At 47.5% G+C, this 21,228-nt stretch overlaps 1 protein-coding gene across 1 annotated transcript; it reads left to right on the forward strand.

Moving 5' to 3' along the window:
- Window positions 1–3,658: 3,658 nt before the first annotated feature.
- Window positions 3,659–4,912, forward strand: FOXB2 (forkhead box B2). Its single transcript, XM_059926468.1, has one exon. The coding sequence runs from the start codon at window positions 3,659–3,661 to the stop codon at window positions 4,910–4,912; it is 1,254 nt and encodes a 417-aa protein (XP_059782451.1).
- Window positions 4,913–21,228: the final 16,316 nt, after the last annotated feature.

Consider the following 21,228-nt stretch of genomic DNA (forward strand, 5'->3'; position numbering starts at 1 on the left):
GCGCGCGCGTACCGGCCCCCGCCGGTGCTGCTGCGCGCCTGCAAGACTTGCCGGAATTAAATCAACCTCGGGGGAAAGGGGGAAAGAGAGAGAGCGCACCCCCCACCGCGGCCGGAGCTCCGCTGCCAGACCCCGCGCCCCGCCGGGAATCCCCCAGAATACTCCGCGGCGGCGGCGGCGGCCCGACTCCGAAATGGACACGCGGCCGGCGCTGCGGGGCCGCACTCTCCGCCGCGAGGCCGCGCTCTCCGCGGCGACTGGGGCCTGGGCCGTGGCAGCCGCCTGGGGCTGCAGTGCGGGGGAGGACTTTCTACCCTTGACAAGTCCACCCGGAACGCGGAAGCTTGAGGCTTGCCGCGCACCGCTGGACCTCCGCGTCTGTGTTTTGGTCCGAGTTGCGCGGAGCCGCTCTGCCAGACGAACGCCGTTGGCTCGCCGAGGCCGAAGGCGCCGGTCACGCGACTCGCGTCCCCAGGCGCCGAGCCCGAGGTGGTGGCGGCAGATCTGTGGTCTGGAACGAGCTTACCCAGCGAGAGCCCAACTCAAGCTTTAGTGTTGAGGGTATGCGCATGAGGCTGGTCCGGGGCACCCTTCAAGGGCCCCTTCCCACGCTGTCCCCAGACGCAGCGGAGTCCAATTGCCCAACGAGAACGTCCCCAAGCTGCTCCCAAAGAGGAGGCACTGCCTTTTCGGGAGCCCGCGGAAAAGATATTCTCAACAAAATTTGCCTGTGCCCACGCTGCGTGCAGGGCCAGGGCCGGAAGAACCTTTGAGCGCTGGGCACGCCGAGCTCCCACCAGCAGCCTTTCGGCGGCTCTTGGGCCTGGACAGGGCTGTTCTCGCACCGCGTCCGTCGAAGTAGAAGGGTACACCCGGCGCCAGCGGGCTCTAGCTGTCACTGGAGCTGTGGGCATCCTCGGAATTCCTCCATGGCTTCGTGAGGCCAGGAGGCCGTCTGCTGCTTGGTTCCTTAAAGTGCTTCAGCAGACCAAAAATCCCGCAGAAACTCCATTGGCGGAAGGAGCCTTCCCGGCATGGAGCGACAGAGAAAGCATCCTCCTCTGAAAGGGTCTCCTTTCCTTAGGACAGGCCAAGAGGCTGGTTTTTCGCCCCGGGGCCCTTTTGCACGCTCCCCTTTAACGCCTATTCTAAAACGTCTGCTGGCCTAGGAAAACTCGCCAAATAGCACTAGGCAGAAATCCAGCTGCTGCCTAAAGATTAATATTATGAATCTGTTCTGCTCACCGCACTCCGGCGACCCGACGGGCAAACAGCCCTTCTCCTGGTCCTCCCCTCGGGCAGCTCGCCAAACGTCGGAAGCTAAAAACACTCGACCTGGCGTTGCCAACCAAGGTTGGAGAGCGAGGGGCAGTCGCCTGAGCGGTCTGGGCCAACGGCCTTCCGCCTCCAGATTTAGGCACAGAAAAGAAGAAATTAAAAACAGAATGAGTCACAGTGCCTAGTTGCTCCTTTCTCCTCAAATCTCCGAACTGGAAGGGACCTGTGAAATTTCCAACTTCAGACATCTCATTTTACAAATAAAGAAACTGAGGCCCAGAGATGGGAAGAGGGAATAGAGAGAAAGAGAGAGAGAGAGATTTTTTTTTCTTCTAAACTCTGCTTTTCCTCCCAGCCTAAGGGCAAAGGCAGCCAAAACCAGACTATAACTGAAGGTTCTCTCCAGTCAACTGAGATTCGCTCATGGGTGTGCAGGAAAGTGCAGAGCAGGAAACTGCTTCCGGGATCCCAGCAAGCACGGGGACCTCAGCGCTGCTGTTCATCCACCCTCACAGGTCACACCAGGGCCCTGTGCATTGGTCATTTTGACCTCCTACTTAATTTTAACCATCTCCCTTTCCCTCGACGTGCTCAGAATAGCAAGACTCCGCTCCGACACACCCAGGTGATGGGACCTCTGACCCCCCAACCCCTCCTAGCCCCAGCTCAGACGTCACCACACAAAGAAACGCTTCACCCTGTCCCATACAGCCGCTCTTAGTGGAGCCTCCATCCACCAAGCCCTTAGTATTTATCCAAATTTCCCGGTTACTGTCAGTCTCTCCCACTAGACTGCGGTCCTGGAGCGCAGAGAGCTGTCCCACACCTCCCTGTACCAGGCGCCTATCATTGGGCCCGACACTCAATTGGCGCGCAAGAAAATTGTGATGAAGTTGACATTTAGCGAAAACGCTCCTGGGCCTCCTCCTCTTTAGCTTTTCCCTCCAACCCTCCGGCCTTTGGGATTTCTTGCAGAGAAGAGACCTTGAGGCCACGCTGCTGCGAACTTGGCCCAGAGTGGCTAGTCCAGGAGGAAGGCAGTGTAAGGAGAGAGAAGCCCAGAGCTGGTAGGTGCGAAGAAGGACGACTGAAAGGGCGGGGACAGGCGGGAGATGCAAGAGAGGAGCGAGAAAGCAGTCTCCTGTCCCCCTCTGCCGTGCGTCGCGACCCGGGTGGGGTGCAGCGGCGGGGACCGCACCGGGCGCCGTGCCCCTCCCTGAGAACAGCCTGCGCCCCCCGCGGCTGGGGGCTGCGGAGCGGGTGGTAAATGCTGGGGGTGGGGGCGCCCGAGCCGAGGTGGAGGAGGGGGCGGGGGCGAGGCACGGCGTCTTCTCGCCCCTTCTTCAGCAAGAGACGCGGCGGCGGCGGCGGCGGCGGAGTCCCTCAGCCTCGGTCATGTGATAGTCTCGAAGCGCGAGCTGCGGGGGTCTCGGCGTCTCCGGGACCATTACAAAACGCAGCCAGGAGAGCGCGTCGCTGCCACAGCCGCCGCCGCCGCCTCTCCAGCTCCAGACGGGCCCGGGAGAGCGGCGGCAGCTGCGGCGCGGACGACCGAGCCGCCACAGGCCGGGCCCGCGCCCTCCCGCCGTTCGCAGACGCCCCTTCCGCTCGCGCCCCGCGTCCAGAGCCCCCGCCCCTCGGCAGAGCCCGCAGGCGCCGCCGCAGCAGGAACCACTAAACTTTTTCCCCCCAGGCGACCGCCTACAGCTCTATCCCGGTCTCCGCTGCGAGCCGCCGGAGAAAAGGGAGACGCGGGCTGCTGGAGCCGAGCTTCCTTCTCCTTACCTCGCCTCTCCCCTCCAGGAACACGAGAACTCCAGAGCGGACTAAGAGGCTGGTCGAGGGGCAGCGCTCAAGGCGCTGTTAAGTCCCGCCGCCCCGGCCTCCTGGACAACGAGCGCCAACTCGATTTAAAGGGCTAGAGTCCTGACTGCCTAGTCCTTCCTCCCAGCTCTCTGGGCCTGCGCTTCCCTCGGACCGAGAAAAAGCAGAGAGGAGGCCGGAAGGGAACAGGGCCCTCCCCACTCCTCCGCCAGCTCCCACGCTCAGCCTCTGGCCACCCGCGGGAAGACGCCGAGAGGGTGGCGGTGAAGCTGGCGCGCCCCGCCCGCGACTGTGCGCGCCAGTCGGCGACCGTCGGGGCCAGAAGTTGCGAGCGTCGGATTGCTAAATTGGGTCAAGAGGCCAAGCGCGGAGACCGCAGGCCGCTGAGAGAAGGCGGGAGAGAAACGGCGAGAGGGTCTGGGGGGGAAAGAGGGCGGGGTGGCGGGTCCGGGAGGGCGGAGTGGGGGTTAGTGGAGACAGCCAGGCCCCGGGAGCGGGGTGCGGAGCGACGCTGCGGTCCAGTGTGAGCCAGAGGGCGGTGGAGGCGCCAGGGGCGATGCCGCGGCCGGGGAAGAGTTCGTACAGCGACCAAAAGCCGCCCTACTCTTACATCTCGCTGACCGCGATGGCCATCCAGCACTCGGCCGAGAAGATGCTGCCTCTGAGCGACATCTACAAGTTCATCATGGAGCGCTTCCCCTACTACCGCGAGCACACGCAGCGTTGGCAGAACAGCCTCCGACACAACCTCTCCTTCAACGACTGCTTCATCAAGATCCCGCGGCGGCCCGACCAGCCCGGCAAGGGCAGCTTCTGGGCACTGCATCCCGACTGCGGCGACATGTTCGAGAACGGCAGCTTCCTGAGGCGCCGAAAGCGCTTCAAGGTGCTGCGCGCTGACCACACTCACCTGCACGCGGGAAGCGCCAAGGGCGCGCCAGGCGCTGGGCCGGGAGGGCACCTGCACCCGCACCACCACCATCACGCTGCCGCGCACCACCACCATCACCACCACCCGCCCCAGCCGCCGCCGCCGCCGCCGCCCCCGCCGCACATGGTGCACTATTTCCACCAGCAGCCGCCTCCGGCTCCGCAGCCGCCGCCGCACCTCGCGTCGCAGCCACCGCAGCAGCCGCCGCAGCCTCAGCAGCCGTCTCACCCCGGCAAGATGCAGGAGGCGGCGGCCGTAGCGGCTGCGGCGGCAGCGGCGGCGGCGGCGGCCGTGGGCAGCGTGGGGCGCCTGTCACAGTTCCCGCCCTACGGGCTGGGCTCGGCCGCCGCCGCTGCCGCCGCCGCCGCCGCGTCCACGTCGGGCTTCAAGCACCCGTTCGCCATCGAAAACATCATAGGCCGGGACTACAAGGGCGTGCTGCAGGCCGGCGGGCTGCCCTTGGCGTCCGTCATGCACCACCTGGGTTACCCCGTGCCGGGCCAGCTCGGCAACGTCGTCAGCTCCGTGTGGCCGCACGTCGGCGTCATGGATTCAGTGGCCGCGGCCGCCGCGGCCGCCGCGGGGGTCCCCGTGGGCCCGGAGTATGGGGCCTTCGGGGTGCCGGTCAAGGCCCTGTGCCACTCGGCAAGCCAGAGCCTGCCTGCGGTGCCCGTGCCCATCAAGCCGACTCCTGCGCTGCCACCGGTGGCCGCGCTGCCCCCAGCGCTCGCTGTCCCCGCGGCCGCACAGCCGCCAGCACCGTCCACCGTGTGCCCGGCTGCCGCCGCCTCGCCCGCCGTCTCTCTGATGGAGCCCACCGCCCCGAGTGCGGCCGAGAGCAAAGGCGGCTCTCTGCACTCGGTGCTGGTGCATTCTTAGGGTACCCAGCGGGCTGGGGGAGACGAACGCATGGAGACTCACCTGGCCCTGGACCGCCGGAGAGGGCGAGGGCGCCCTGACCAGGTCGGGTAGAGCTGGCGAGCCCCAGCCTTTGCGGGAAAGGAAGGTATTTAAACAAACCCGAAAGTGGATTCTCCAGTGGTCTGAATAAATATAACACTTCTGGTGTCTGTGTTTATACTATGTTGTACAATCAGAATAATGAAAGCCAATTTTCAGGTAAGAGTTTCTATTGTAATTAAAATTATAAATCCATAAGTTATGGGGGGAGGGAACGAACGAGTTTGGGGAAGACTCATTCGCTGGCATATTGGAATTGGATTTCTATTCTTATTCCCGGGAGCAGAAGCTGGCAGGGCTAAACCTCCCTGGGAGAAATCCAACAGAGAGTGACGATGAAACAGACGTCAGCCACCAAGTTTCTTCCCGCGGGTCCCAACCTCTCGTGAACAATGTCGCCTCTCCTGAACATTCTAGACAAAACTGCTATTCACTAAGGAAATCTCGTTTTATTTAAGAAGGAAAAGAGGGAGCATTTGATACCGTTATTTTCCTGGTCGGTGAAATGGACAAGGACACGGTAGCATGAATAAAGCCTCTTTGGGGGCAGTGGGAACCTCACGAAGGATCTTGGGAAACAGTTAAGTTTCTTGGCTCTGACCCGAGGGTCGAGAAGGATAGAAGGAACGGCTAAAGCAATTAGTTCGCACAAAAGAGAATGGCAGCAGCTTAAAGCGCAAAGCCCCAGATTCCAAAAGTAAGTTCGGGAAACATAACCAAAGAGAGACTTTAAAGGAGACTTTCTACCTGCAATTCTTTTGTGAATCAACCGGATGAGACCGTTGAGGAGCCCCCAGACAATGTGAATTCCCATGATCCGTTACATTTGGGATTTTTTTTTTTTAATCACTTGCATCACGGGGTTTTGTTCCCCTAACTCAAGAATGCAAGAAAAACCTGCCACGTCACCCGACAATATTGCTCTTAACGTTTCCAGGAGCGTTTTGTGGCCGTTGCCTTCCAGCCTCCTCGGGACAGATGCTTGAGGATGACCGGTCACCTTTGCACGCTGCCTTCGATTTGGTATTCCGTGCGCTGTTTGGGCGCGTTCTTCCTTCAGGCGAACTCTTCCGTTTCAGATCCTGAATGAAAAAGAAACTTGCTTTGCCGCTGTTACTCTTCCCGGTTTTTGAGGCCCAGGAATAGCACTTTACTCGCAACAAACTTTGGGGAACGAATGGGGGGCGGGTAGGGAGAAGGCAGCTGTCCTTTGCCCCGAGTCACCTCTGGCTTTTATCCGCGCCGCGTTCGGGTTGTGACTTTGTGCCAAGTTCATGTCTGCCTGTGTTGTACGCGGTGTTCTCCATTAAAGCTTCTCTCTGGCTGTGCCGGTGTGAAGGTGTTTCGCTTCTCACGAGACGAGGCCGCGGTTTGAGTGTCCGCTGGGGGAGAGTCTGGGGACTTGGCAAATCCTCTTCCTCCCCTTCTTTTTCAGCTTCTGAGCATCAAAGAGGATGAGTTCACAGGCGAAGCGGCAGCTGGACAGGTTTCCTCCTCCGTGGCTCCTTTTGTCAGTTGGCTCAGTAACTGTATCTGTTCTACCCGTTCTTCCGCTGCTTTCCTAACTGAGCTCTAGCCCACCTCAGTGCGAGAGACTGGATTAGCAAAAACCCGCCACAGTGAATTTTTTCTGTTCCTACATGAGGTTTATTAGCAATAACCATCACCAGCCCCCAACACCCTTTCCCTTTTCTGAGAGCGGGCTATGGCCCGGGTCCCGGTGCCAGTGGGTGGGGGCTGGCGGCACCCCATTAAGTCTGCGGGGCGGGCGCGGGGCGGGCGCGGGGCGGGGAAGAGGGCGCCCGGACTCCGCCACTGCCGCCGAGGCCCACATTCCCAAGAACGGCGCGCCCAGCCGCGGCGGCCTAGGGGACCTGTTGCGCATCCTCGGCAGCCTGGGGCCTGGAGCCACAGAGCGCTGGGCCCTGGACAGCCGGCAGCGCCACAACCCGTGCTCCTTGGAGAGGGCCTGCGGGCTGCAGACCCTGTGGAGCTGCGCGGGAAGGTGGCGGGGCACCTCGAACAGGGCTCCATCTTGAACCCGCTTCACTGTGCCCAGCCAGGCCGGACGGAAGCCTCCTCTAACCTTTCATCAGAAGAAAATAAAGGACCAACGAGGTGACCTGATCATAGTAATGACACTGAGGGGATTTGGGTTACTTCTTAAAAATAAGAATTTCCACGCACCCCTTATTTACAAGTCCCATTGCAGCGTGCAGCTAAGTTTTGTCCTCGCCTGGGAGACAAGTCTCAGTTTAGGTCACTGCCTCCTTGGAGGCACAATCAACTCTAGTGTATCCTATCTCTCAGCTTGAGACTTTGCAAGGTTTCCTGCAGGGTTTTCCTTTACACTAGTCTGAGGCTGTTGAAAGAGAGAAAAGGGGAGCCACTGGCATGGGGATCATAGATTTGGGGTGACTTGGGAGTCTGGCTGCTTTGTCCACCTCTGGGTGAGTTGGTGCCTGAAAGCCCCAGGCTGGGACCCCTAGTTCAGGCGCAGCAAGTCACAGGGCCTGAAGAAGGGCAGTCGCTGGATCTCAGTTGTTTCTTCAAAAGAACATCACATCTCTTCTTCTTTATCCACCTGCCCCAAAAGGGCCAGTGTGCTTTTTAGCAGTGCCCATTGTCCCACTTCCGGGAGAGGGGCACAGTCCAAAGTGTCGTCCAGCACCCAGGGGACTGGCTTAAGTGACAGCCCCTCCTGAGAAGAGAGGAGCCTGTGGGCCAACTCGGCAGAGAAGGATGAGTAATTGACCTTCCGCATTCCTCAGACCCTCTTAGCAACCCAGCCTCACACCAACTCCCTGGAACCCCTCCTACCTCTGTGGGGAAACCATGGTTGTTGTGTTTTGTTTTTACTGTAAGGAGAGAGAGAAAGAAGAAGGGAAGGCAGAGTGAGCTGAGAGATGATTCAAGTTTTCATCCAGGAGGAGACCCTGGTACCCAACGGAAGCTATGCATGGCATTGAAGTTAGAGAACAAGGGAATTCATGTAAATATACAAAGGGGGAGGAGCTTTCTGTCAAAGCGCTGATCCTAAGGGAGGTCCCAGTTAAACCCCCAATACTGACAGAGCCCTGAAGACCCCCTCTTAACTAAGATGGATCTGCAATCTAACTGTAACTCTCAACTGAGTGGTGGTCTCATATGATCTCACAGGTATTCTCTCTCTAGTTACATGTTGGAAGAGAGATAAAGTAAGTTCTGGACATAAGTGAGATGGAAATAGAGGCACTTATAAATGTATGATCATCTCAGTTCACAAGATTAATAAAATCAGTCTTGGTTTGCTAAGTACTGGTGGAGATAACCTGAAATTATGCTCCTGGTTTCCAGGATGATACAAAACACTGTAGTTGTTTAGCCTGTCCCCTACTTAATTGAATGCACAGAACCTTGAGAAACATGGGGAGAGGCAAAGAGGAGGGAGAAAGATTTTCACGTAGCTGCCCTTAAAATAAAAGAAGGAAAACAACTTGGAATGATCTATTTGATTACATTCCCTTGGGAAGATGAGAAGAGAGCCGAGGGTCGAGGGAGAACGAAGCTATTTTAGCTGTGGTCCCTAGGAGAACAGGCCCTCCTGCAAAGGCCAGAATTGGCACAGTTGGCATCTGGCACTTAGGAAGCCTGTCAGTCAGGCTGGCTTGTGGTCAATTATCTCCTTAAGTAGACTGGCATTAGTCCAGCCAGGGAGGGGAGGGCTGGTTGCATCCGTCAGAATCAGAGCCAGTTAGCTGGAAGTGGCACTGTGGAACTCCAAGCATCTTTGCATTGGGGGGGTTTGGAAAGCTGATCAACACATCTCCCTCTGGGACTCAAAGGTGACACTTGCCTGCTTGGCAATAGTACAGCAAGACTGCAGAAGAGGACAGAAACAGAATGCCTTAGGAAAAGAAACATTGACCACCAAAGCCACTGGTTCCCCTTAAATTCCATTCACCTGACAAAACTGCCATTTCTGAGATGCACAAAATTATACAGAGATCCTTGTAAATTGTGGAGATTTGACTCCTCCGTTGGTAAGAATTCTCATTCTTCATTGTACCTGACTATGAGATGGGCAGAAAGGATAGTTTGGGGTCACGTTTAGGTTTGGATGATATGGCAAGGGTTTGAAGCAGTGTTAGCGCTCATCAGACTAACACTAATGCACATGTGATTCTGCATGGGGTGTGGGGCAGGGTGGCGTAGATGTTGAAAATGGAAAACTAAAGAAATGGTTTCAAAAGCCAGTGATAACTTCTTTGTGGGTGAAGAGGCAGAGTGGGAATCCAAGTGGAGGTGGGAAGTCCTTGAATTCCAAAGGGCAAAACTGTTTCTCCAAGTCCAACATTTTCATTTTGTTCATTGAAAGTATTTTCATTAACTTTATCTTTAAAAGCTGAAATGCTAACTTATACTCTTTGGGGGAGATTGAAGAGATTTGCTTGGGATTTGAATTCAGTCTTAAGCCATTGTTTAAATGCTATGAGTTTGGCAAAACTCCAGATGTACTCTGTCCCAAGCACTTTTTCCCTTAACTATCCTCTGTGTATTTTAAGGAAAATTCAAGCCACATGTTGCTCTTTCCCCCTTGCATTCAAATGTAGTTTTATTGAATTTTAGCATAGTCCATGAAATTTAAATTCTGAGTTTTAAGCCATAATATATTCATATGATCTACAAGCAGTCACATGATATGCACATATATCATTAAGCAGAAAATAAAGCCTCTGAGAACTGTAGTCGTATTATTATAGTAACATTTCTCTAAACTGAAGAGCCAGGCTGAGAATGCCGTATTAAGAAAGGATTTTATAAAATTATCAAAAAATTCAAAAAAGCTGACAGCGACCCATGAAAATATTTTTAAAAGAGTATTTCTTGGAAGATATTTTGGTTATGTTTAGTTTGAGCCAAATAGTTCTTTCCTACCGCAAGGAACAGGTCTTTTGTGTGCACGAGACACCCAGGCTTTGCTTGTAAGTCACAGATCTCATTATGGCAGCATCATTTAAAAGTGCTTTGGAATAGGCTTTCCCATCTGAGCCACTTCCAGTCCTGTCAGCAACTTCGTAGACAGCATGGTTTTACTGTTACTGAGAATGGATGCTTAGTAAGGAGCTGGAGAGCTGTAGCCCAGGCACAGCTGAACTAGATTCATTCCAAAAAGAATTCACAACATTGAAATACACAGATGAGAAAAGGAAGGAAGGAGGGAGGGACAGAGGGAATGAGGAAAGGGGAGAGGGAGGGAAGGAAGGGAGGAAGGAAAGAAGGGAGGAAGGAAGGGGAGAGAGAGAGAGAGACAACTGTGTGCATCTAATATTGACAAAGCAAAAAAAATTTACAGTTTTTAACATAGTACTGCTCTGGTTTTCTCTCAGGAAACTATAGATCAATTATTTCAATGTACGTGACTATAACTACTTGACTGAAGTCGTTTTGCCTTGAAAGCAATATTCCTCTTCTCTTGGCATTTTTCTTAGCTAGAGAGGACAGGGCATTGTATAACTAACTTGCAGCTCCATTTATTGCCTAAGAAGATGAAGCTTTAGTCTGCTGAAGAACTCAACCTAGGTGAGGATTTTGTGACATTAACTTTGCTGCAATTTATTTTATAGGGATTAACCTAAATCCCCATAGGGAAATGTTTAAATAAATGATGCTATTTGCATACTGTGGAATATCATTACAAATAATGCTTATGAAATTAAACTCATATAGAAAATGTTTATGAAATCCTATTGAGGGAATAAGCCCAACCCTCTAATGTCACTGAACATGTACTAGAAGAGACTACACCAAATATTAACCGTGGTACCTCTAGATTGGTGAAATCCTAAGTCATTTTTTCTTGTTCCCCATATGTCTGAGACTGTTTTAGATTGTCTACATACACCGATCATATTTTACTTTTATAACCAGGGAGAGGATTACTCAAATCTGTCCAGCCAGTATAACTGGCGTTTCAACAATATGAATTATTATTTTTAAATGTAGTACCTTAAGTGGGGGAGGGGAAGGAGAGAAGAACTAGCTGAGGAAATATACTTTAAAAGCAAAGAGCAGCAAAGACAAATGAACCTCACACACCTTGCCGCCCTCCTGCTGTGGCTTTGACAAGAGCCCATAGCAGCAGACCCTTCTGGTGGGAGGAAAAGGAGGCTGTCACTTGAAGCATTGACTTTTGGGGAGCTTTCAGAGACTCGCTGTCCCATAATGCTGGAATGGGAAAGGTGAAAGCGTTAAAATTACAAAGGGGGCTGGCTAAAGAATAAATCTCACATAATTTTATTACCTTTTTAAATAGCTTCCTCTCTTTCTATCTTTTGCATTTCGTGAACTTTTGTAGTAGCCTTGAACTTTTCTTGAAACTAGGCAGATAATGAAGACGAAGTAAATATAGTCTACAAGCTTAGGCATTTCCTTCCAAATGAAAAAATAACATCTAGTTTTCCAAAATAGTAATATAATTTTTCTTCTTCCTAGTTGGCAAATCCTTTTTTGTGTAGTGACAATGTTTTCAAGGGAAAAGTTTTAGATACTGTTTATAGTGGCTTGACTAAAGCTGTACTGTGTCTTCCCTTTCTACCTTGAAATAGTTTATTTTCCCCCAAAAAATGCAAAAGCATGTAACTACTCAGAATATGCATGTTTTCATATAATTAAACATGTCTCAACTTTTATGCTAGAAGCTTGATAACCTCTAAAAATGACCACAGGTCATTGAGACTTGAGTTTTTTTAATAACTTGCACTGGAGAACTAAAATTCTTGAAATTATAAGACTGAATTTTTAACCCAAGAACCAGAGGATCAAATATATCTGCTTTGCCAGTGTGGAGAACAAAATAACATCCTATTTCTCTAATATGCAAAAATTTTGAACCTTCATTCTAGTTATTTCTAGAAAATTCCTTCTCGTCTTCCCTGCCGGGGACCCCAGGCTGACCTGAGCCTGCTTACTCCTGCCTTACAAAGAAAAGAAATGAAAAGTTGAATTCATCTGCTAACATTGCGCCTCAAAACTTTAGATGCATGTGAATCACCTGGAGAGGTTTTTCAAACACTCTCTGCTGGGCCCCATCTCCAAAGATTCTGATTCAGCAGGTATGAAGTGGGCCCGAGATTGCACATTTCTAACAACCTCCCCGGTGATGCTGATGTTGCTGGGCACCTTGAGAAGTTCTGCAAGAAAAGAGATCCTTTTTCATCAGTTTATCAATACCTCAGTTGCAGCCATCTCAGTCCATCAGAAATACCCAAATAACTATGAACATTATAGAAGAGCCATTACGATCTCTATCCCCTTTCTCTCAAAAACTCATTGGTGCCTATCGCATTTACCCATCCCCTTGTCTATATATACTAATATATAGTATAATAATAATATATATTAATGCACAGGAGAAACAGAAAAACTCCATATGCCTCCAGAGCTGGAGCACTCCCCATTATAAGTCACCTGAAGACATAGAAAAGTTGGGTCAGAAAGCAGCAGCAAATATACTTCCTCAAGAAGGCAACTGAGACAGCCGTACTTGAAAAGCAAATGATTGAAAATTAGACCTAGAAGTCAGTTCAGTGCTCTTCCCACTTCCACCTTCTCACCATAAGCCAACCTCTTCCCAAAAGCATTTTAATCAATGGGCTTAAGAAGCTATTACTTTACTGTAGTGCCATGATGTTGGCCTATCACACTTTTACATGACGCTTTACACATTATACTGAGGGATTTTTATATCTGCTATTTTATATAAGGGAGGTAGTTTTATTCTGAGTTTAAATCTACGCAGGCTCAGATCTGCGACTTGGTGACTGGAGCTCATGCAGGTGTACAGATGGTGCATCAACTCAGTAAACTCCCACTTTACTTAAAAATGGAGCCATTTAGCCAAATATTTATGAAAACATTTTGTTCTTCAGGTCAAACATTAAATAGTGTACATTATAAGAACATGAATGTTGCCAGGATAGGAGCTAGGGTCCCCTCTGATCTTTGAGAGTTTATGAAATTTTCTATAGCCTCATCCCATGTACTGTGATAGACTCACACCCCGGTCTCTCTGGGGAATTTTAGTCAGTGGCAAACAATGTACAGAGGCTTCGTTGCTCCTAGTTGTCTCTGACTTATAACTCCAGCTTCCAGAGACTTGTTTAAATTTATGAATCATCTCAATGTCCAAAAAAACCTGCCTTTTTATTTGCGTATACTCCAGATGTAAACTGGTGTGAGTAGCAAATGTCAATGTCTTGAAGATTTGAGTTTACTTTAGATCCATAGTCATAAAACTTGAATTCAAATATTTATCATTTCTACAAGTCGTTCTATCATCTCTCTACCAGGAATTTCTCACTGGTTCCCTTTCACCATCCCCTCTAACCTTCTTAGTTTGCTTGGCCTTGACTTTCTTCTTTGACTGTTTGATCTTCCCTCTTCTCTCCAGCTGCTTACTTTGCCCCTCACCCTACTCCACCCCAATATCCGCTAACTCCATATGAAGGACAGTTTAATTCTTTGTTTCTCTCTTTCCAGACTGTAGCCATTGAGACCTCACTTTCTACTATGAAAATGGCCTATCAAGTTATTTTCCTACATGAAGAGAGCTATTTTTATTTATTTATTTATTTTTGGCTGTGCTGGGTCCTCGGTTCGTGCGAGGGCTTTCTCTAGTTGCGGCAAGTGGGGGCCACTCTTCATCGCGGTGCGGGGACCGCTCTTCATCGCGGTGCGTGGGCCTTTCACTATCGTGGCCCCTCCCGTTGCGGGGCACAGGCTCCAGACGCGCAGGCTCAGCAGTTGTGGCTCACGGGCCCAGCTGCTCCGCGGCATGTGGGATCTTCCCAGACCAGGGCTCGAACCCGTGTCCCCTGCATTAGCAGGCAGATTCTCAACCACTGCGCCACCAGGGAAGCCCAAGAGAGCTATTTTTATAAGCGGAACTAAGATGTTAGCTATTAAAATCATTTTAAAATCTAGCTATATACATATCCATTCCACAAGCTTTTATTCAGTACGGTATTCAGGAACTATGCCAGGGGCTGACAATAAGACAAGTTGCCTACACCAATTACTAAGCTATTATTTCTCATCTCCAAACCCATCCTTCCTACTCTGCTCTCAGGTGCTGGGACTGAGACTTTGCAAACCCCATTTCTGCTTTGCCAGCTGGCTTTATATTGGATCTGGTAATATGGGGGCTCTAGTGGGAGTTAGCAAAGGTGGACACAGAAGAAGGGATTTGCTCCTTCCTGCTTTTTTCCCTCTAGGGCTTTCTTTCTGCTTGGGAATTCCTGGAAGCATCACGAAGGCAAAGTTGCTTCACCCTACATTTCCTTCCTGTAGCAGCAGCTGAATCAGTTGGAAGTCTTTTCAACACTTGAAGAACCAGACTTATCACACTCCATCTCAGAGACAGCAGCACCATGAGCAGACTCCCCCAAAGGTCCTGAGCTTTAGCTCCGTGGGGATCACCTCCAAGGGTCTAAGTGTTAATAATTCCCACTTCTTCCCTTTTCACTCACCACCCTAAGGGTGGTAGCTGCTTCCTGCAGTTGCTACAGTCTGTCATATCTCAGAGACAGCAGCACCATGAGCAGACTCCCCCAAAGGTCCTGAGCTTTAGCTCCGTGGGGATCACCTCCAAGGGTCTAAGTGTTAATAATTCCCACTTCTTCCCTTTTCACTCACCACCCTAAGGGTGGTAGCTGCTTCCTGCAGTTGCTACAGTCTGTCATATCTCAGAGCTCTTTTTACCCTTTCAGTTATTAACATCTTTACACCTAGTTAACTATTCTTTATAGTAAATTTTGTCCGTAAAAACAATTGGCATGGTTTCTGTCTTCTCGCTGGACTTTAATACATCCGCCCTCAAGGACCAGATAGTCTGAAACAGAAGATGGTCTCCTCCGACAAAGGTGTGTACAAAGTAAGTGCAGGGGAGCATGAAGGAGAATGTTAAGATTCTAATTGATAATACAAAATCAAATGTATAGCTGTAGATACGCTAATACGTATCAACCAAGAAAAACATTAAAACTTTTCTTTACCTTTGCAAATAATACGATATACTACTTTAAAGCTGTTATGGCATGTATTTATAGTAGTATGACAGTGTTCTTTCTGCATGACTTTATTGCAACATGGTTTTGAAAAGTTGCATCATTTTGCAGCTAGATTCTGTAATCTCAGTGTCACAGAGCCTTCAGGAGCTAATTCCCCAGGCTGAAGCTACTCCAGACCACTTTTGGCCTCCACCCTGTAAGAATCAAGGAACAAAAAGGATACAATTCTCCCTGGGAAGGTAGGAGACTCTAAAGCAAAATGGTAAAGGATGAAACAAAACAAACCCAAAAAACCCCTCACCACTGGGAACGAAGCAACTAATCAAATAAGTCAAAGGTAAATAGGGTGTTTTTCAAATTTTCTCACTTTGACAATTCTGCTCATGGATGTAACACAAGGATGTTAAAACTTTTTAACTATTTACAATAATAAAAGCTAGTATTTACTGAGCTTTTTTATTTAGCTTCTATGAGCTAAATGCTTTACATCCTGAATCTCATGTAATTTCACAACAGCTCTTTAACTTAGGTGTTTCTTTTATCCTCATGTTACAGATGAGAGAGCTGAGGCATAGGCTCTTAAGGAACTTGCCCAAGACCATGCAAAGTGGAGGATGGGAGTAAGAACTCGGGCTCAAATGAACCAAAGTCAGAGCTCTCCACTGGAGGGATCCTGGCTCATATCCAGCTCCTTAAGACACACACACACACACACACACACACACACACAAAAGATAGTAGGTTAGAATAAATACACTTCAGGGACCTCTGTGGTTTCCTATTAAGGCAACAAAGACTCATTTAGAAATGGTAGTTTTGACAGTATTCAAGAAGCTCAAGACATATTTGTGTACTATGGGGTCCATGCAAGTTTTATTTTGATGTCAGAGATCAAGTTGACCCACTACATATTATTTTGCTGGTTTGAGATTAATATTTGTGGAAACTTTTTCAAAGTTTCTAAAGGTATCTATCTTTTTCATCTTTGTATCTCTACTCCCCAGTGTAAAACCTGCTCACGGTAAGTTTGTAATAAAGATTTGTTGAAGAGAAAAAAGAATTTGGTTAATACATACCTCCATCCTGATTTAACAAATATTCAGATGTGTAGACTATCTGCCTAAATGCTTAAAAAAAAAAACTTAGATAACTAAATTCTACTTAGCTTAAATGACTTCAAGAGAGACAGATATTCAGCTACTTTGCCAAGGTCATTTAGCTAGTTTGTGACAGAGCCAGGATTCAGTCTCAGGGCAAGCTCAAACCCAGCTCTTATCCACAGTGTTAAACTGCTTTGAAAAGTTTCTTAACTTCTGTTTCTTAGTTTTCACATCTGTTAAACTGGACAAATAATGCCTATCTAATTAGGTTTAATTTAACCAATAAATAAAATCAAGTATTTTGAAAATCAAAATTGAAATTCATATTTTCAAAAACCAACTGAGAAATGTTTCTTAGTAATTGGAGGCAGATTGAAGAAACTCAAAAATTAATATGACTCAGTAAAGCAGACCAGCAGAAAAGAGGAAATTGTTTTAGACAATATTAAAAAAAAAAAAAAACTAGATCCAGGCAATATTTCTTACAACTTTTCAAAGCTGTGTGATGATTTAAAAACCATATCTATAGAAACAATTTCCTGTCTTTAAAATTAATTTTGGTATTATGTTATTCCCTTAAAAGTAACTTTTCCTGGTTTCAAACATATTAAAAGCATACTAAAAGAAAAATTGTAAAACAATTTGAACATTAATTAAAATGAAATTTTAGAATATATCGTGATAAGAAGGCAAAACTTGAAATTAACTGTAATTAAAAGTCCTTATGAAAATGTGAATTCACCAGGATGATGAGTAATTCTCTGCCACATAAATCATATTGCTCTCTGCAGCCCAGGCATATTCATGCCCTCACCTCTTTCTCTCCAGTCCCCCTCTCTCTCTGTACCCAACTATTGAATTTTATCTTTCCTTCAAACCCAGTGTAAAAACCAACTCTTAAAGTACCTAATACATTGTAAGAACCAAATGTTTCCTTTCTTTTTTCCAAGAAGTCTTAGAAGATTTCCTCTGCCCTCCTCTACTCTCTGTTATTAATATTCCTTATTCTTAGAGCATATTGTGAGATCCATGGCACAGTGCGCCTTGATTTGGACTGGGCGTGTCACTGGCTCTCCTGCCAAAATGAGCTGTAGAATAGTGTGCACTTTATCTGTGTTGAAATCTTTGTATTCCTCACTGCATGGTGTTTTTCACACAGTATGGACTCAAGAAGTGTGTGTGTGTGTGTGTGTGTCCAACTCTAGGTAGGCAACTTGCTCCACAGCAGATTTAAATTGAGCACAAAATCATTTTAAAGTTCTAATCTTAGACATCTCACTATGAGAAATTCTGGGTTTGGGGAGTATCATCCAAAGGGTGACATGGTGCAATGAGAAGGGCTTGAGCTTTGAAACCCAGTTCTGAAATTTACTACTTCATCACTTTAATGATAATAATTGATTGTTATAGTCTAACATTAATCCTCAAAACATCTGAGTGCAGTAGGTCCTAGTCCGAAATCCTATCCTCATTTTATCTGTAAAGAAAAAGAGGATCAGAGTCAACTTTCTTCCCAAGGTCACACAGCTAACTCAATGATTGTGTCAAAATTGGAACTCAAACTGAAGCCCCGACTCAACTCCAATGCTATGCTGCTCCATTAAGTTCCTTAGCCTCTCTATTTCTCAGTTTGCTCATCTTAAAAACCAAGCAAATAATTTCTCCCTCACTGGGTTGTTGTAACAGCCCAGTGAACTTTAGCTTTCTTTCACCTGGAATTGTGGAACTTCATCAAGCTAATCAATCTGAATTAAGATCTTTGGTAGAAACAAAGGAATATTCTGTATAACACCCTAAATTTCACCCCGTTTTTCCAACTGATTATTGGCATCCCAATGCCCCAGCTGTTTTGTGATCGCAGAATTGGGTCTCCAGACAGAGCGCAAGATTCAGAGATGCCTTCCTTGGTCCTTAGCAATTTAAACACACTTGCTGTGAGTGATTGGGGATATTTTAAAAAGCACTTGCCACATTTTATTGATAATAGCTTTTCCCTTTACAAATAGAAACAATTACGTGAATTTACATATGTATCAACCCAAGTTGGGTTGGCTGTGTATTAACCACTGGTGAGGAAAATGAAAGTCTAGAAAAGGAAACTGTCTTTAGTTTCACAAAGGGGAGGAATTCTTACTCCTACTTCCCACTGAGAAAAATAATGGACAAAGAAAATACAAATGACCTATAGTGACACTGCTAAATCCTTTCCTTTTTTTTCCATCACCATCCAGTGACAATATTATGATGTTGATTTTTTTTTTAAGCTGATGCCTCATCAATTTTATTTCTTTTTTCTCTGTTCTTCACATGCTGTGAGATAAGACCAATGAACATGTACTTCTTGATGAATCATTGCCTTTGATCTTCTCTCTGACTTTTATTCAACTACGACATCATGGAGACATTTCCATGGGTTTATATATGACTTTATTTTTTTTTGGGGGGGGGGGTCTCTCATGTAATAGATGGAGAGACCAGTGTTCTAGTGTCTACAATTCCCTTTCTGCCTGTCAGATATTGGGGAAACTATAGAGCTTCTCTGAAATGTAGATTCCTTATTTACAAACGTTCGTTCCACAAACACTCATCAAACACTCACTACATAACACATGGTGTGCTGGGAGTTGTGCAAGGAGAATAATAACGCTGCCCTGATTTCTCCACAAAGTCTTTGCAAGATGAAATGCTCCATCCAGCTCCAAACGCCAATAATTCTCCTTCTGAAGAGGTCATGGAAAAGAAAGCTCTTTGTGAACTAAGTGTGCTACAAAGACCAGCATTGGAGATGGTGGTGACGACCACAGGGATGGTGGTGACGACCATAGGGATGGTGATGGCCACAGGAGGAGGATGCTCTGAATAGTTACCATCCTGTGCTTAAGTGAAGGTTGGTGCTGCCCTTCTAGACTCGCTGAGGGTTTCAGAGGCAAACAAAACCTTTATGGGCATGGAAATAGGATAGGAAATGGGAGAAGTTTGGGCCTTGATCTCATGTAGACACCATGGAGCCTATAGCACATATATAAACACTGAGTTCAAGTTCTCAGAGATCAGATTCCTGAGATCTCTATTACATAAAACAATAAGCAGGTTTTTAACACTTTTTACAGACAAGGTTCCAGGCAGACTTAGACAGAAACTCAGATATATAAGGGCCTACTAAATTGTAATTTTCTAAGCTGCTCAATGGAATTTTCAGGCTGAATGTTTTTCAGAGTATCTCACTGGAAAAACACAGTCCCAGAACTGATTACCTGCCCCTCCACATACTGAGTATTATTTCTAGTATACTGAGCACTCTACGCCATGAAAGATAAAAATTAAACACTTGACATCCACAACTAGTTTGCTTCTTGAGTTAAATAAAATAAAAATTGAGGGGCTTCCCTGGTGGCGCAGTGGTTGAGAATCTGCCTGCCAATGCAGGGGACACGGGTTCGAGACCCGGTCTGGGAAGATCCCACATGCCGCCAAGCAACTGGGCCCGTGAGCCATAATTACTGAGCCTGCGCGTCTGGAGCCTGTGCTCCGCAACAAGAGAGGCCGCGATAGTGAGAGGCCCGCGCACTGCGATGAAGAGTAGCCCCCACTCGCCGCAACTAGAGAAAGCCCTCGCACAGAAACGAAGACCCAACACAGCCATAAATAAATAAATAAAAATTAAAAAAAAAAAAGTAACCTATTTACTTCTTAAAATAAACCCTCTGGTCTGAGTGGATACATTCATAGATTTTTTAAAAATAAATAAATAAATAAATGAATGAATGAATAAATAAAAACTGAGGAATTAGAAAATTTTCTCTCGCATTTTTTTTAAATTTTTTTTAAAATTTATTTATTTATTTTTGGCTGTGTTGGGTCTTCGTTTCTGTGCGAGGGCTTTCTCTAGTTGCGGCAAGCGGGCGCCACTCTTCATCACGGTGCGCAGGCCTCTCACTATCGCGGCCTCTCTTGTTGCAGAGCACAAGCTCCAGACGCGCAGGCTCAGTTATTGTGGCTCACGGGCCTAGTTGCTCCGCGGCATGTGGGATCTTCCCAGACCAGGGCTCGAACCCGTGTCCCCTGCATTGGCAGGCAGACTCTCAACCACTGCGCCACCAGGGAAGCCCTCTCTCGCATTTTTTTACATATGATATTGACAAAGCTTCTAAAAAGAATCCCAAAGTCATTACACGCTATTACTATCATTCTTAAAATAAAAATAATTGAGATTCCTAAATTTCTAAATTAGACAGCTATATGTATATCATATCGTGATTCATACTAAAGCCAAGATTCAGAACTCTACAGCCAAATATCCATTTCATTTTTTGTAACAATGTGATATTGTGTATATAGTCAGTGTGGATAAGAATCCAAAATAAAAGTTCAAAATTATTTGTATAGACAAAAATCCAAATGCTGAAGGCCAGATATATGTTTCCTACTGCTGTTGTAACAAATTGTCACAAACTTAGTGGTTTAAAACAATGCAAATTTGTTCTTGCAGTTCTGGAGGTCTGAAGTCTGGAATCAGTTTCACAGGGCTAATGTCAAGATATCGGCAGGTTTGGTTCCTTCTGGAAGCTCTGGGTGCAGAATCTGTTTCTTTGCCTTTTTCAGCTGCTAGTATCCACGTGTATTTGGCTTGTGGCCCCCTCCTCCATCTTCAAAGCCAGCTTCCATCATCACATCACCTTATCCTCTTCTGTAGTCAAATCTCCCTCTGTCTGTCAGAAAGAGAAAAACAAATATTGTATATTAACGCATATATGTGGAATCTAGAAAAATGGTACAGATGAACCGGTTTGCAAGGCAGAAACAGACACAGATGTAGAGAACAAATGTATGGGCACCAAGCGGGGAAAGTGGTGGGGGTGGTGGTGAGATGAATTGGGAGATTGGGATTGACATGTATACACTGATGTGTATAAAATAGATAACTAATAAGAACCTGCTATATAAAAAATAAATTTAAAAAAATTAAAAAAAAAAAAATCTCCCTCTGTCTTTCTCTTATAAGGACACTTAATGATAACATTTAGGGCCTCGAAGATAATCCAGGTTAATCTCCCCATCTCAAAATTCTTAATTTATTCACATTTGC

This window comes from Balaenoptera ricei, chromosome 6, assembly GCF_028023285.1.
Source record: "Balaenoptera ricei isolate mBalRic1 chromosome 6, mBalRic1.hap2, whole genome shotgun sequence".
Taxonomy (NCBI): Eukaryota; Metazoa; Chordata; class Mammalia; order Artiodactyla; family Balaenopteridae; genus Balaenoptera; species Balaenoptera ricei.

Coding starts and splice junctions, on each gene's coding strand:
- FOXB2 (XM_059926468.1), top strand. CDS start 3,659: ATGCCGCGGCCGGGGAAGAGTTCGTACAGCGACCAAAAGCCGCCCTAC.